Below are 16,923 nucleotides of genomic sequence, written 5' to 3' on the forward strand. Positions count from 1 at the left end.
CCGTCGCCGCTCGGAGCCCCGGAATGTGCCACGACTGTCTGCTTATGTATCTCAACGTGTACAGCTGCATGCTGCTGCATGTACTAAGCAGTGCATATCTGGTATGTAGAGTCTGTCTCTCCATCTCTGCATCTCTGCATGTACATCACTCTGCCAGTCAGGTACGCGGTGTGCGATGGATGTGCGGTGTGCGTGAGAATCCCATACTAACCATACTACCCATACTACCCATAGAGTACCTTTTTCTAACTCATACTAGCACTCCTTTGGTGTGACTGCGCATTTTGGACTGTCTGTAACTCTACTAACTCTACTCTACTATCCTAACTCTACTAACTAGCTCTACCAACTATCCCCGACTGAGTACTCGACTGAACACAACTTTCGTCTCCCGGGTCGCTCCCAAGTCTCCCAAGTCTCCCAAGTCTCCCAAGCCTCCTAAATTCTTGCGCCTTTCCCTTTTCCACCCACCATCGAGGAAAGTGTCTCGTGTCGCACGTACTACTGGAAGTACTCATTCTACTTCCCGGCCACTACGGTGGTACTTACTACTAACTATTCCCACCCAACCGTTCACGACCGACAGAACCAGAAAACCACGAAATGTGCCTGTACACCACACCACCACTACTACTACTACACTACTACTGTGCGCACTACAACTGTACTCGCACTGTACTGCCCTCGATTTGCTCACAAATCCCCAAATCCTTCATCCGCATCCTCTCATTCCCTTCCTACCTCAAACCGTCCATACATATGAATCGACTCATATGCAAACTGTTCTCGAGTATGCAATATACAAATCCTCATGCCCAATAGATAATGGGCTACTGGGTAAAAGAGACGATAGACAAGGACCTCTTACATCTCTGCTTAATCGTGTCTGACCCAGCCCGCTCCGCTCCTCCTCGTTGGTTTCGTGTATCAAATACTACGACCTTCTACTTGGATTCATTCACTGGCCACTCTACTCGCTATTCCCCCCGATAGTAATAATACCGCACTCTCCTCACCACTGCGACAGAGAAGTTTCGTGATTCCAAGGCCCTCTACTCTCCCCCGGCCTCCCCAATCAAAGGCGGCAGGGACAAGAAAAGAGGGTGGCATAATCGTTGAAACTTAGCGAAATTGGCCATTTTATACACCACACTGACCAACCACCCATCCTGCGACAGTGCGAGCCCAACTCGTGTTTTATGCCGAGATCAATCCACGCCTTTACCCGCTGAACTTCCAGAAGATTGGACCCTCTTACCTTTCTCCCGGGGGCACTGATCATACAACCGATCATATACGTTGTATACATATACATATACACGCCGCCGTGAACTTGCACTGTACTGGATCAATCGCCCTCCAGAACTCGTTCGGTGTCACGGCAAATATTCACCCACGAACGCGGTCTGCAGCAAATTCACAAACCCCACGTTCATTAAGTACAGTACACCGCACATCTGCCTCCTCCTGTCACTGGTTTCCGCATTCAAAGTCACCCCAAAAAGCCACTATCTTCACGCCATCCCATAGTACGAAGGATATTCAGTGGTTGTGGGTCTCCAAGCTGGGATCCATAAAAAACCACCCTCGCGGGAACTCAACGGGTACTCCCCCTAGTCCATCCAACTTGGGCCAATTTCACCCTATACTGTCAGCACCTCCCAGTTCCTTTGGAACTTGACCATACAATCCATTGTAAACACTTCCTTTTGCTGAAGGCTTTGTCAAATCACCGACAATTCTCACCTTCAAGCAGCTTCATCCGACCAAACGAACACGCTCCTCTCTCCTTACTCGATCCTGAATGCCCCGATAACTCTCGCTGCTCTTCCCAGAGAGCAGGTCGAACTTGAAACAGTGTGAGTCCCAAAACTTCTACAGCAATCGCATTGTAAAGGAGGAAGCTGACCGCCCCTTGCTTCAGTCTCGACACGCATCAACTCGACCACCTCTCCCATGCTACTATAGCTGCGCGAATATATATTTAGCAAGGGTTCACAATGACTCTCGTCGATGTTGTCCACCGAGGACACTCCTCACACTTGACTACGAACACTGGACAGGCACTGGAGGACCGCTTCGAGGTGCTGAAGGACATCGGTGATGGAAGCTTTGGGAGTGTCGTTTTGGCACGCGTACGTGGTGCTGGCGCCAGCGTTGCGAGACGTGGAACAGTGGTAAGTTGCGCCGGAACAAAGGAGGTTTCCAGGCCGTTCAGTTCGCTGACGATTTATAGATTGCGATCAAGACGATGAAGAAGAACTTTGAGTCGTTCGCCCCCTGCCTAGAACTGCGCGAAGTTGTATTCCTGAGGACACTTCCACCTCACGTTCACCTCGTCCCAGCTTTGGATATTTTCCTCGACCCTTTCACCAAGAAGCTTCACATCTGCATGGAGTATATGGAGGGCAATCTCTACCAACTAATGAAGGCTCGCGATCACAAGTGCTTGGATGGCGGCAGCGTCAAGAGCATTCTTTTCCAGATTATGCAAGGACTCGAGCACATTCACGACCATCAATTCTTCCATCGCGATATCAAGCCAGAGAACATTCTCGTCTCGACATCAGGACAGCAAGAATCCTCCAACAGCTTCAGGCGATACTCGGCGCTCGTCACACCGCCATCTACACCACCAACATACACCGTCAAGATTGCCGACTTTGGTCTCGCTCGCGAGACTCACTCCAAACTCCCCTACACTACATACGTCTCTACTCGATGGTATCGCGCACCGGAAGTGCTGTTGAGGGCAGGAGAATACTCTGCGCCCGTGGATATTTGGGCAATTGGTGCGATGGCAGTTGAAATCGCGACACTGAAGCCACTCTTCCCCGGTGGAAACGAGGTCGACCAGGTCTGGAGGGTGTGTGAGATCATGGGAAGCCCCGGGAACTGGTACAGCAAGAATGGCACAAAGGTTGGCGGAGGTGAATGGAAGGAGGGCGCAAGGCTTGCTGGCAAACTTGGTTTCTCTTTCCCAAAGATGGCTCCCCATGCGATCGATACGATTCTTCAAGCACCACAATGGCCGGCTCCTCTCGCCCATTTCGTCACGTGGTGTCTTATGTGGGATCCAAAGGCCCGCCCAACGTCGAGGGAGGCACTGGCACACGAGTACTTTAATGATGCTGTGGATCCTCTGCGACCCAAGTCGTCGGCATCGAGGATGCTCGGTCGCAAGCAGTCGGATCTGAGCTACCGTGGTTCGAGGGACTTCTCAACCGAGACCCTGACCTCATCCAAGCCTTCGTGGTTCAGGAAGTCCCTGATCGGACGATCGGAAAACTCGACTGCTTCGTCGCAGCCAACCTCTGGTAAGGAGAATGTGGCTCCTCGCCCATTACCAGTACATGCGCAAACCATGAACGACGCCACCGCCCCTGCCAAAGCGCGTCCACAACCCACCAAGCGCTCGACCTGGTCCAACAGCCCGTCGAACGCTGCCCCAATGCCCATACTCCCCTCCATCAAACCAATCTCCCCGCTCTCCGATGCAGTTACCGCACAAGGTACTTCTAGGACGGCATCCTTTGCTGGCCAGCGCGGGTCTGCTGCCGACAAGGCCAGCCAGAAAATCGGCCGCCAACTCTCGGTTACATCTAACAACCACTACGATGCTGAAGCGCACCGACAGCAGGCAGAGCGAGCTCTTAACGGTAACAGTGGACTCATTTCTCCCCCGAGCGGCCAGAAGGAGAGCTTCTTCTCGCACCTCCGCAAGCGTGCTAGGAGGTTCTCAGGTCGTCATCAGACTCCAATGTCACCGACGGCAGATGACCTTGAGGCACAGGTAGGCTGTGGCCCATGGCAAAGCAACAGATCGTCGATGGTTATGGATCCTACCCAGCTCCCGACCCCTTCATACAAGGTGGACACGCACGAGGCGCTAGACAAGGCGCTCCGTGCCGTTCAGGACAATCTGGAGTCGCCATCACAAGGCACGGCCCCCATGCCACCAGCTCACCAAATCAGCCCCAGCACGATCCTCAAGCGCCACCACTCCCTAAACCAACAACCTCAGACCCGCTCAGTGGATAACCTGATCGGAGCAGCCCGCAGCGGCGGACCAGTGTCGAGCAGGACCAGAAGGGCACAGGCACACGGCGGCACCCGCCAGTACGAAGTCCCGGATGAGGAAGATGAACTCCTTGACGAAGCCCTCACATCCGCCAACAAAGCGATGAGGCGCATGGACCGCAACTCCCTGACCGAATACATCCAAAAGGGCGGCAACGCCGAGCTTGAGCGCAAGCCCCTGAGGCAATCCCAGAGCAAGCCTACCGTGCTGAACCCTTACCCTACACCCTCTCCGACTGCCAACGGTAACGCGGCACTCTTCTACGCCGATGCATCTGTCCGCAGCAACCAAACGCTCAAGAGCAACGCGCCAAGGGACGATAACGATGCCAGGCATAAGTGGCCGACGCCACCATACGAGGGGAATGACTGGTCGAATTCGACGGCTGCTAGTATCTGGGAGGCGGGCAACCGCTTCTAAATGAAGCAAACTCTCCACCACCACGCAATCACTCACTCACATAACCATAACCACACCCGACCACACTACCAACAACCACCTGTATATTTGTGCTAAGAGACAAAAGAAGAACTTGCAAGGCGTTAAGGGGGATACAAGGGAAAACCGCGACAGCACCACTGCACTCGATCGCGCGTCATACACCACTTTTTATTTATTTGTCTTTTAACTCGTGATGGTTCACACCAGCAATGCATCTCGGGGCTGCGACCAACCGAGGCCGGCGTTCATTTAGCTATTATACGCATTTCATTTTTTCAGTTCAGTTCAGACAGAGTCTGCGAGCTAGCGAAGCGGATTTGAGAGCCTTTTTTTGTGCTCACTTTTACTTTTTGGAGGGCGTGGATGGGATTATAAAACCCACCATGACCGTTTACTGCGTGCTTCGAGCACACATCACATACAACTATTTCCTTTGTAATATCGCCACTACATACAGCATAGCTAGGATGGTGGCGCGGCGGCGAGAGAGATAGTTAGAGACAGACTGCTCTGCTCTGCCGCTGCTGTTATTTTATGGGGACGAAGGAGGGGGGGAGCCTCTTGTTACTATATGGGAATGGGCTTTTTTGAGAAGGATTCTTCCGTTTTTTGCTTTCTACGTTGACGGGAGAAGAGGAGGAGGGATTGGGTTGTATTTAGATGGGATCCGGGAAATAAAGTATACTTAATAATAGTTCTGAGAGATATGGAAAGGATGGATAAATTCTAGAGAGGCTATTTGATGGCTCTTCCACTACTGACTTGACAATTCTTGAGTGAAAAATTTGATATGTTTCGACTTGACTCGCATCACAGCTCCTACAAACTGGGTCACCGAGACAGCGTTTCTGATGATGAAGTGACAGCTCATCCCTCAATCCACATTGGAATGGTTGCAGGACCCCCCCATCAGAAAAACTCAGCCGTCCTTTCGCATATATAAGCACGCATGAGGCGGAGCACACACGTACTGTCAAACCCACGATGCATCCCGAACGGCACGGGGAAGTACCCGCGAGACCCTTACTTGAACCCTCGTTCCCCGAAAAACGAATAAATCATAAATCACATTTCGACCCCTTCCACCCTTTCCCATCACATCTCTCAGACATCCCCATCACATCCCCTCAAACTTTCCCAATCCCCTACAATACAATTGCCCCCAAATTCCACCCCGCCCATAACCTCCTCCTCCCAATTCCAACATCCTCCACGTAAGCCCCCCAGCCCCAAAATAGCTCCAGGAACACCCCGACCCCACCCCGCCGCTCCACTACAACCACGACCAACAGCCGCACCACGGACGCCAAGACCTTCGCCCTGGTGCCTAGCCGACCCCGCGAGGCTGTATGGTGTTTGTATCTACCCACGCGCGAGGCTGCGTCCGAGACGGCGAGGCAGCCATTTTGTGTACCGCTACCCACCGCCCCGAGCAGACCAGAGCAGAGCAGTGAGCGCGTGGTGTTTATTTATGTGTGAGGACGAGATTGTTCAATCGCGGTGTTAAGCTTCTGTTTTGTTTTAATTGCGAACTTGAGAGACGACGATACAGAGCGAGGAAGACGACAGGACTCGCACAAGCACAGCAGCGCAACCCCGCCTCACTCCCCACGACACTCTCGCTCCGCGCGCAACTGTCGCATCCACATCAGCAGCGATGAACATCGACCTCCCCCTCCGCCCCGCCAATGGGCGCGGCGACAGTAACACCAGCAACAGCAACAGCGCGACCAGCAGCGGGATCGGCAGCGTCGGCGACCGCGGGCGCCCGTTCTTCACTTCATCATCCCCCTCTACTACTGCTGCCGCGGGGGCGAATATCGGGGGTGGCAACGGGACACCGCAGTACCGGATGCCGGTGCGGACGTCGGCGCAGTCGGAGGCGGAGGCGATTGCGGGGCCGGTGAGGGAGGTGGCGCCGATGAATGATCGGTTGATTGTTGGGGTTGATTTTGGGACTACGTATTCGGGGTGAGTTTTCTGTCTTGCGGGGGAGGGGGGGTTTATGGGGTGAAGATGGAGCTGGGCTAATAGGTTTACAGTGTCGCGACGGTATATACATCCACCCCCGACGATGTGGAGATCATCAAAACATGGCCCGGCGGAAACGGTATCACCTCCGACAAAGTGCCCACCGAGATCTCCTACGCCGCCCTCCCCTCCGCAACAGCCGGTGGCGAAGACACTATCAAGCCACGATGGGGATTCATGTTCAAGCCCGAAGAGCCGCGTTTACGCTGCATGAAGCTATTCCTCGACCGGAGCCAGAAACTCCCCTTCTACGTGTCGCCGAAGGAGACAGCGACGCAGCTTAAGAAGCATAATAAGACTGTTGTCGACGCGGTTAGCGATTACCTGACTGAGATCTACAAGCACACCATGGACACGCTTGCGCGGCGGTACGGGGACGCATTTATGAGCACTACGAAGGTGGAGTTCGTGCTGACGTGTCCGGCGGTGTGGTCTGACGCAGCTAAAAACACGACGTTGCTTGCGGCGGAGAAGGCGGGGATGGGATCGAAGGAGGAGATTCAGATGATTTCCGAGCCGGAGGCGGCGGCTGTGTATGCACTCAAGACGATCCAGCCGAATCACTTGTCGGTGGGGGATAACTTTGTTGTGTGTGATGCGGGTGGCGGGACGGTGGATTTGATTGCGTATAAAATCATGTCGCTGAAGCCGCTGCGGGTGGAGGAGTCGGCGGTTGGCACGGGTGGGCTGTGTGGGAGTGCGTTCCTGAATTATCGGTTTGAGGAGCATGTGCGGGAGCGTGTGGGCGCGACGAAGTTTGATGAGATGAAGGCGAAGAAGCAGAAGACGTGGCAGATGGGGTTGAAATACTTTGAGGAGTTCGTTAAGCGCAACTTCAACGAGGAGGAGCATGGCGAAGTTAATATCCCCTTTCCCGGGCTGCCGGACGATGAGGAGGCGGGGATTGATTGTGGGTTCCTCGTCATGACGGCGGCGCAGGTGAAGGATATCTTCGAGCCCGTCGTGAAGGAGGTGTGCGATCTCGTGCAGGGACAGGTATCCGGGATCCGCGCGAAGGGCGGAATCGTGTCGGGAATTGTGTTAGTAGGGGGATTCGGGCAGAGCAATTACCTATACAAGCGGTTGAAGGCGAACTTCAACACCGCGGCGCCGCCGCCGTACAGCGAGAGGCCGACGCATGCGCAGGCGAATGACCTGGTGAATAATGGGTCGGTTGAGGTGATGCAGCCGGTGTATGCGTGGACGGCGGTGGTGAGGGGGGCGGTGCTCAGGGGGCTCGAGGGGAGTATGGTGGTGTCGAGGAAGAGTAGGTATCATTATGGGACGAGCTATGCGACGGTGTATGATGAGGATAAACATGCTGTTGGAGAAAGGTATTGGAGTCCGCTGTGGGAGCGGTGGATGGTCAGTGATCGGATGCAGTGGCATATTTCCAAGGTATGTTTTTTTTGCCTCGTTCCCCTTTATGGCTTCCATGAGAGCACTTGGCTAATCTCACACCAGGGCGAGGATCTCTCTCCCATAACACCCATCTCCTTTCACTACACGCGCAACTTCCGGCCTGGGCAGTCCCTCATTGTCTCCGATGACCTGATCGCCTGCGATGAGACCGCCCCACCAGGAGCCTATTCCCGTGATCTGATCAACGTGTGCACGCTGACGACGGATCTGGGGGCTGTGCCGAAGAGCTTGTTCACGCGGCTGACGACGACGAGGGGCGTTGAGTTCGATAACCTCGACTTCACGCTCGAGATGGTGGTCGGGAGTGCGGGGTTGGGGTTCATGTTGAAGGTTGATGGGGTGAGGTATGGGAGTGTTGTTGCGGAGTTTCATTAAGGGGGGTGGGAGAGGGGTTAAGTATAGATGATGAGTAGTTGGGTAATGCTAGATGGATATATGCATGGATTGGATGGGATATATATATGAGCAATAAATTCCTAACGTATATAACGTGTAGTTTCCGTTGGTCTTTGGAGATAGGATTTATAGGACTATTGGTAACACTTAGTGGCCATCGAAGCTCCTTGGATGCACACATCTATGACCACCAAGCCAACGATATTGGTTGTTACGAGTGCCATGGTCCCTGGGCGCACAATGCTGTGAACCGAGATAATGGTTGGATTGAGCTGTTATAATAGTGGAGCGCGGTGTTAATTCCTTGAAGCTGCTGCCTATTCTCCATGCGGGACCTCATTTTATGTGAGCTCCCTGAGGGGTGCACACGTCCCAAACGGGTATGCCTCGGGCCAGTGGGTGCAAACTTCATAACATGCGCACTTTTGACCTGGGATCATTTGTAGTATGATTCAGGTAGAGTAGCCGGATCACCGGGTGGTCCATACAGAATGGCATTTCTGCATGGGGAGTTTCTTTGATATATATCCTGTTTCAAGGAAACAAAGAATATATATATCGTTACGTTCGAGTTAAACTGGGACTGGGAACTACGTTGAAGATACCTAAACATACATCGACGTGGACTCAGCCAATTATGAGCTTCCGCAACGTATCTATATCGAGTTACCGCCACCAAGGCTGGGATATAACTCCTCGTACTCGCCTCACTCAGTGGCAATTGTTGGTTTGGCTATGGGTGGTGGATCTCCCAAGTGATAAATTCACGGCTCTGACCTGGGCCTCCGGATCTCGGAGTCATGTCAACTCGGTGACCTAATAGGTATCTGCCACGCTAGTCACTTATCTGGGGAGCTACTATTTTAGGTATGATTCTGGTCCTGTCACAGAAGGACGATGCGGATCAGTTGGGCCGATGGCTTACTGCACAGTTTGCCAACTGCAGGGCGAACGACGCTGGCAAGGCGAACCAGGCTGGTGACATCCATAGCGGATGTGGAGGGCGTCGCAGCCTATCATCTGAGCGCTCGATGCCTTCGGAAAGGCGGGTTTTCGCATACAGTATATGACGAATTCTCCGGGGTTGCGGGATTATGGTTTTGATAAATTCAAATATTGCTGCTAGCGGTGAGTCAATCGGCTTTGATATTAGAATTGGGAAGGAGCGTCTGCCTGGAGCGAGGCGGGCAGGGCTGCTCCGACTCGCTAAGGGAAAATCATAAGATGGCTGGGCTGCCGACGGAGTGCTGGCTCATGGGGCTCGCGTCAAAATGCCAACAACACGACCACCAATAAATAACTGTCGAAAATAAAGAGCTGGGGCAATAGGATTGGATCGGAGATGATTTATATAGCAAGATGCTACAAAGTGAGTGGGGATCTTATATTGATTGGCTCCCGTTACTTTATATTGCTGTCCGATCATCACATGAAGCCAGAGCCTTGAAACAAGGTTGGGCACTGTTGGTTATCACTTCTCTCATTTGGTTCAATATGACTACTTCTTACAAATGCATACCTCAAGTTGCAAAGAACTGATATATTCATCTTTTGCTGTTTCTGCCATCTCAGTTGAGATATATCTCACGAGCGATGTTGATATATCACCCTACACATATACCCCTATCGTGTCGGGTTGGGAAGTCTGGCAATCCATTAAACCCCGCTAGATTGGGTTATGATATCCGAAAGTTGCGAATTTCCGACAACAAGCTTTGGTTCCCAAAATGTGATCCAGAAGCGCCTTCGGATAGATATGCCCGAGAGGTGGGCAACTGGCGCTGGGCGAAGATGATAGACTTCGATATGCCCGATATTAACGTACCAGCCACTTGACGAGAATCATCCAAGAAAATAACAGACCACAATGACGAATATACACTTCCTATGCTGATACAGCATTGTCTTCATGAACGCGAGGAATATAGCTCCTGCGTTATCCCCAGACGGCCCGGACAAGGCTAGGAGGATGCAACATATGAAACTGTGACGGATATCAAAGCATATGGCACAGTCCTGGGAGTACAGAAGAGTCTGGCGGCGTCTCAAAAAGGGTCTGGCACCTCAACGCATCTATGAATCACATAAAAAGGTAAGCCCATCGAAAAAGACGACCAGTTGCACGACTCAACCCCTTGCCTGACGTGGACTAGGAAGGACAGAGACAACATTCCACAACGAAAATCACACAATAATTTCTCACAAGCAGACGGAATATAGTCAGAAGACTACATATAGCAAAAGTAAAACAGTCGTCATTGGTAATGCTTTCCCCAAAGGAGATTATCGAAAAGAGATGAAAGACCAGCTACTTCTCAACTTCACACTATCATCCGCCGTCAACAGCAACATCGCCGAGAGACCACAGCAATATCCTCGCCCCAGGCTGGCACCTGGCTCATCGCGGAGCCTCCCACATCCAACTTCGAAAGGGTGTCGAGTGTTAAAACAAGTATCATCAGAAAAAATGCATCGCTTCAACGCCCAAAAAATTACAACCAGATACCACGCTTTTCCAACCTCATCAGCTACCCCAAACGATGACAACAACGCCATGTACTTTTGGGCAATACCAGTCATAGTAATATCATCAAATCGTTAAAGAACCTGGACCCTGATAGACCTCCCACCAGTCATCACGCGTGGACCCTTTTTCGCCACCGCGTTGGAACTTGCCGCACGGCCTATCGGCCGCATATTTCAGCTGAACGCGTTTTTATGCACGCGCCACCATGTCGTTCTCACATCGCGCTCCTTTCTTATTTACTCCACTTCTTTCCTTATTCAAGAAGTTTCGGTTGGGGAATGAATCACTGTCGATGCGGCCTTCTTCCCTCTTGGTGAACGTTGTTGATCTCGTCTCCGACGAGGATCAGTAACGATAACACGGTTCGAAGCAGCTTCCTCTGCTCTTTTCTTCGCAATTATTTCTTCTGGTTCGCAATTCAGCGGGATCAACCCAGATACCTTCGGTCGCTCTGACCCCTCGCGGCAGAAGATGGCATAATCATCCTCAGATATAATCCCTTTGTCTTGTAGGTATTTCAAGACTTTGAAGTCTGGGCGGAGTTCCATGTTTGTACCGCTTTCGAAATGCTCTTTTACATGCTCCAGGTATTCGTTCCAGCAGGCCATAGCGTTGTCATCCTCGAATGACCTGTTGCAGAAGACGCACAGGGCGTGAGGTGGTGGTCCGCTTCGGCCGAAATGCTCAATAACATGTTCGGACCAGCTCTCAGAATCATCGAAATTCGTATGCTGACAGTCTGGTATGATGTATCGAAAAAGGCACGGAAGATTTGAACCGTCGATCGACATGTTGAGAATGTGCTGGTCGAGAGTAAGCTCGGGGTGATTCAAATCAATACTCGGAGCTGTCGATAAGCTAGTTGCATCGGATGCTGCTGATGACTTTGAGAATGTGCTGAAGCCGGTGTTGGATCTTGACAGCACGGTTGAGCTTGTCACTGAAGATGGCGACGTCGGCGGCGACTTGCATGACTCACGAGCATGGGCATGAGCAGCAGTCGTCACAGGTTGGGTGATAGTTGCATCGGATTTGTCCTGTCGACTGGCCGCCGGCGATAGTCGTGATTGCCCGAAGGCATGAGCTGTGTCTTGGTCCTGAACGAACCTATCGATACTATAAACGGCCATTATGTCGACCGATGCAACGAACTTGGGACACAAGTGAGGGTCAGAGATAATGCAACAGTTCTGTTCGGGTGGGCAGCGACCAAAACCTCCTGTCTTGTCGCATACAAGACAGCTTAACGCCCTGTGCCGACGGGTGTTCGTCAGGTTGGTTGCAGGTGGGGTGTTGATGTTGGTCGCCGAGGAGGTCCGAATAGCACCAGTTCACCACTGTGGCTGTTATGCGCTGTGTTCGCGAGCAAGGGAAAGGTCACGATGGACCGCGATGAGTATAATGTCAACGGTTTGGACCTGCCAAAATATTTTGATGGTAGATAATTATCTTATCTAATGTTTCGAAGATCGTATCGGACAACCGCCACTTTTGTTAACCCAAAGTTGGGTTGATTGGGACGCACGGTCTTTATGCCGCCACGACACGACAACCCATGCTCCAAATTACCATGCTAATTTAACTGTCGCAAGATCAACCCCCACCAAACTATTGAGCTTACGATACGCAACATAGACACGACGCCGACATCCTGCAGAGACTATGGCAACATTGCAATATTTCGCTGCTCAAGCCCCACTGAAGAGTATTATCTGTTGCACACGATAATGCATGTCTGATGCGGGTGGCCGTCTCGTTCGGAGTACAACCGAGCAGGAAAATATCTCCCAGTACACAAAGGAGGGAAGTAGACCGATGGTCTCCGGAAACCATTCAGTAACAGCTTTCCAAGAAGCTAATTCATGCAGCATCACTAAGTGGTTTCACAAGCTCTGAGTGCGTTTTTTTTATAGGGTCCCATGATCCCTCGGACTTTTGCAGACACCAAATCTTCACCTTACCCGGGTTGGAAACGTCAGAATTGACGCGCTTGCAATTGGACGACGTTCACGCCTCCTCGTGCGCATGTCATGAAGGATTGGGAGTCTTGTCATGGGACTCATAAACAGGACTGAAGGTAACTCTGCGGTTATGTATACCTCTCGTATAGTTTTGTTTCAAGTCTCATATTTTTAGTATCATCTATCTCCGCGGTACTAATTTCTTCAACAACCCCTTACATGAAGGGTCGTGTGGTGAGCAGTTTGACGGTTTGTACCATCCAACACCATCGCACTGTACTTCGAAGGAAGTAACGGGGGTATTCTCTATGAAATATGTTCCCATGACGTTCTGTTGCTACAAGCTATACTTAGAACTCTGGGCGGCCCGCCCCGACACATCCTTTGGCGTTGGGTCTCGGCTAGCTTAAATATAGTTCAACGACACAACTCAGCTCATCACACATAATTCAGAGTATTTCTAGTCGTGCTAGAGATTTGTACTACCTGTGATTTTAGTCTGGTGAACAGAGAACCTTCGATCTAGCAATGATATTCCGAAGCTGCATGCGCTGGCCATTCTCATCTCCCTCCTTTAAGACTCCAGGAAACGTCATGCAGAGAATATCTCTGCCCTCTAATGTCTCTTCATCCTCCCCACCTATATCATCCATGGTTTCGGAATCAAAGATATTAATCTGATGTCCTTCAACAACCGTCATGATCGGCTTAAAACTTGCCTTCTGCACCCTAAGCATCCTAGATAGGGTAATGGCCTCGATGATCAGTGCTCGCAATGTCACTTCCCTCCCCGCGTCCCGTTCAACATCCGTAATATCCTCTAAAATAGCCATGGCTTCCCTGACGACAGATGCCGCGACCTCTTCCGTCTTAACCCCTAGATTATCTAGCGAGCCCTTCTTATTGATGAGCCCTAATGTGGACGAGCGCCACTGGTTCACATCCCCCGCACTCCCCGATGTCGATGCCAGCCATGCTTCAAATCCGATCAGTTCTTTCTCCCTTTCTTCAGGCAGTCCGACGAAGTATCTCTGAAACACCCTTTTCACAAGCAGCATCGACACAATACTCTGTATGAGGTGCACCTTCGCCGTCCCCGCCAGTCCCTCCCATAACGGGCACAGCTCCTCAAGCCGCTCCCGCGTTCCCTCCTTCACTTCTTTAACATCCATCTTCGCGCGCCTAAAATTCCTCAACACCCAATTCTGCAGCCCGCTCCCGAGCGCCGAGAAGCCCTCCGCGATAACCTCATCCGTAACCTGCCCCTCCGACCTCCCACTCGTAGAAACAAACTCCTTCAGCCCTCGCACCTGCGCTCGCAGCCCCTCCACCTCCGACTCCCTGCCTTGCGCCTCGCGTCGCGCCCCAGCGAACCCCTCGCGTAGCGCCTCGCGCTCAATCAGCAAGCTCGAGATGCGCGTTGTGGAGTCCCTCTCCCGGTCCTCCCGCTCGTCTAGCTCGCGCGCGCGCTCCTCTATCTCAGCCCTGCAGTCCGCCAGGCGCGCCTCGAGGGCTCCATGTGCGGCGTGTAGACTGCTGTACTTGAGCTGCCAGAAGTGCGCGACTTCGGCCTGGTGGCCCAGCTTGGCGGAGAGGTGCTCGAGCTCCTGCACGAATGTGCCTTCCATGACGGCGGCATCGGCTTCGAGGTGCGCGATGCGATCATCTTTGTCGATGGTGGTGGATTTCGTAGAGGGGTTGCGGGAAGGTGCAGCGCTAGGGGAGGTAGATGTTGGTTGTGAGGGTGGTTGCGAAGGCGGTTGTGAGGTGGGGGGTTCCGGGCTGGAGGGGCGTGAATTGGTCGCTGCGTTGTTGGAGACCGAGCCGCTCCGGGAGCGGCCCTGGCCCTGGAGGGCCGCGCGGGGCGGCGTGGCGATGGGGGATTTGGGGAACATGGGGATATCTGTGGTGCGAGTTAGTGGGTTGGTTTGGTTAGATTGGCAAGAGACCGTGTTGGCTTCTTCAGTTGTGTGGGGACACTGACTCCGGAGTTTGCGATCGCGGGAGCTCATCTTTTGGGAGTGTGGGGTTGCGAATGGATGGTTATTGCTGTGATCTATATATAAATGTACGCATTTCTAGAAAAAAAAGTATAGCTAGAGGATATATATGCGCCGATGGGCTGCCATTTTGTGCGGCTGACAATGGGAAGGCAACAGTAATAACAGCTTGGAGGTCGTGTTGGAAGTGGGAAGGCTGGCGGGTGAGATGGGCGCCAAGAGGTGGGACAGACCTGGGCCGCCACCAGAATGGCACACTTGTGTGGGGTAACAACTAACATGGGAATCCAACTCGACCTCGTCCAACATTCCAACAACATGCAGAAGGTAAATACACTGGTTGCCCAGTTCGTTAGTAGATGCATGTTATTCCAATATATTAATAAAAACTTGATATTTTGCGGAGACTAAAGTGTGTACATTATTTACATGGTATATATCAACAGGTCTGCATTCGACTTCCATTTCAGTACGTGCCTGGACAGTTCCAAAGGCTAGGAAGGCAATGCCAGCGTTCCCTTTCGAGATCAAACTGGACATGCAGCATAGAGTTGACTTGCAGACGGCCGCCCGGCGAAAGTGGAACAAGACGCTCCGGCTTCAGGGCTCCAGAAAGCGGTATATATTTGCACACAGACTAGTTGGCACGCCATGGAAGAGGAGACTTCGTGCCAACTTAAGTTGTGTGCAGTGATGGTCACTGGTTGCAAATATGTGCGTCGCCTAGATAACTGGCGGCATTTGTAATATATAGCATTGGGAGCTTCTGCTATAGTCTTCTTCTCATCTAGGTCGGCTTCAGTAGCCGAACCAGTGCTCCCGTCTGTGTTGTCATTTCCAGACGCGGCAGCATGACTCGGGCCTGCATCTGGCTCTTCATCATCGTCGTCTTCTCCATGTACGTCAACCACACGTTCACCAGCTTTCTCAAGGGTATTCCGGCTCCAGGCCCTAACTCCTTTCCAAATTGCCTGTGTGCTGTGTCAGCTAATCTTATTACGTCCACTGGGTACAGGCGAACTCACGTATAGGATTGTGGCAACTCCAATGAGAATCATCGACACGCTGATATCCTCAAGTCTCTCTCGCCCGGTTCCTCCCCTTCTGGCTCTACCACCACCTCCAACCACCCACCTAAAATTCAGCCACTGAAACGGGGACATGATAAAGGACTTCAAGAGACCTAATAGCCCTAGAGATGCGAATCCTTTTAGAAGATGCTCAGACCATGTCCATTCCTCACCCTCCTCAAATTCTATGAGAGGTTCGCGGAATGTTGTCCACGGGTTGGTAGTCAACGTTGCCACCGGATCCAAGTATAGCTTGACAATTGGTTCCGCAACGAAGCCAAGCAAGAACACGGTGGCCCAAAGAATCAGCAGGGTGAGAGCAATTTGGGTCATGGTACTGCCAATCCACTTGCTCCATCGCATCCTCTCCAGACGGTATGTGTATTTACATGTGGGGCATTCGAAGTAATTGCGTCGCCTGTATGATGGATCGGCGTGTCGCCACCCCTGTAGACATCCTTCATGAACATATGACTGTGATCCTTTGCACTTGCATGGTCGAATTAGCCGTCCGGATTCCGGATCTTCCGACACGTACTTCACCGTCGGAGTTGGAGCGACCACGCCAGCGAGGCCTTCCGGACCAGTCTCGAATGACGGGTGCACTTCCTCCAGACAAATCCTGCAGGTCCTTGAACCGTAGTATTTTTGTTTCTTTGGAGGATCACTGGAGCTGGCCTCGCCCTCATGGGGTGGGGGTGCTGGTTTCGTCTCGGATGGTTGTTTTGCGTGACGAAAGTCTCTCTGAGTAAATGAACTTTCCGGCGAAGCTTGATCGCGAAGATCATCGGCAACTACCTCCTCTGGCCATGACCAGGTTGACTCTGACCCATATGGTGGTGCAGGCATGTTGGCAAACGCTAGTGTTGAGCTTGTAAAAGTCGAAAAACAGCTGGGTTTTGCCAGCTCAGTATTCAACAGACATTTAAGAGAAGGATTCGGGCAATAGCGACCTCTGCGATGATGCTCGCAGGTCCATTAGTCAAAAACAAGG

At 52.1% G+C, this 16,923-nt stretch overlaps 4 protein-coding genes across 4 annotated transcripts; 2 read left to right on the forward strand and 2 right to left on the reverse strand.

Annotated features, from left to right (window-relative positions):
* Positions 1-442: 442 nt before the first annotated feature.
* On the forward strand, positions 443-5,267 carry VE01_04230 (uncharacterized protein). Its single transcript, XM_018273705.2, has 3 exons — positions 443-1,859; positions 1,925-2,177; positions 2,237-5,267. Exons 2-3 carry the CDS (start codon positions 2,001-2,003, stop codon positions 4,499-4,501), a joined length of 2,442 nt encoding a protein of 813 aa, XP_018130392.1. The 5' UTR covers positions 443-1,859; positions 1,925-2,000; the 3' UTR covers positions 4,502-5,267.
* Positions 5,268-5,969: 702 nt separating this feature from the next.
* VE01_04231 (uncharacterized protein) lies at positions 5,970-8,704 on the forward strand. Its single transcript, XM_018273706.2, has 3 exons — positions 5,970-6,493; positions 6,565-7,951; positions 8,018-8,704. The coding sequence occupies exons 1-3, from the start codon at positions 6,180-6,182 to the stop codon at positions 8,348-8,350; spliced, it is 2,034 nt and encodes a 677-aa protein (XP_018130525.1). The 5' UTR covers positions 5,970-6,179; the 3' UTR covers positions 8,351-8,704.
* Positions 8,705-11,155: 2,451 nt separating this feature from the next.
* Positions 11,156-12,028, reverse strand: VE01_04232 (uncharacterized protein; the record flags this gene model as incomplete). The annotated part of the gene is made up of 1 exon (XM_018273707.1): positions 11,156-12,028. One exon carries the CDS (start codon positions 12,026-12,028, stop codon positions 11,156-11,158), a length of 873 nt encoding a protein of 290 aa, XP_018130523.1.
* A 1,296-nt stretch (positions 12,029-13,324) lies between these two features.
* VE01_04233 (uncharacterized protein) lies at positions 13,325-16,778 on the reverse strand (the record flags this gene model as incomplete). Its single annotated transcript, XM_018273708.2, has 3 exons — positions 13,325-14,762; positions 15,536-15,830; positions 15,885-16,778. The coding sequence occupies 3 exons, from the start codon at positions 16,776-16,778 to the stop codon at positions 13,354-13,356; spliced, it is 2,598 nt and encodes an 865-aa protein (XP_018130524.1). The 3' UTR covers positions 13,325-13,353.
* Between the last annotated feature and the right edge of the window lie 145 nt (positions 16,779-16,923).

Source organism: Pseudogymnoascus verrucosus, assembly GCF_001662655.1.
Source record: "Pseudogymnoascus verrucosus strain UAMH 10579 unplaced genomic scaffold scaffold_21, whole genome shotgun sequence".
Classification (NCBI taxonomy): domain Eukaryota; kingdom Fungi; phylum Ascomycota; class Leotiomycetes; order Thelebolales; family Thelebolaceae; genus Pseudogymnoascus; species Pseudogymnoascus verrucosus.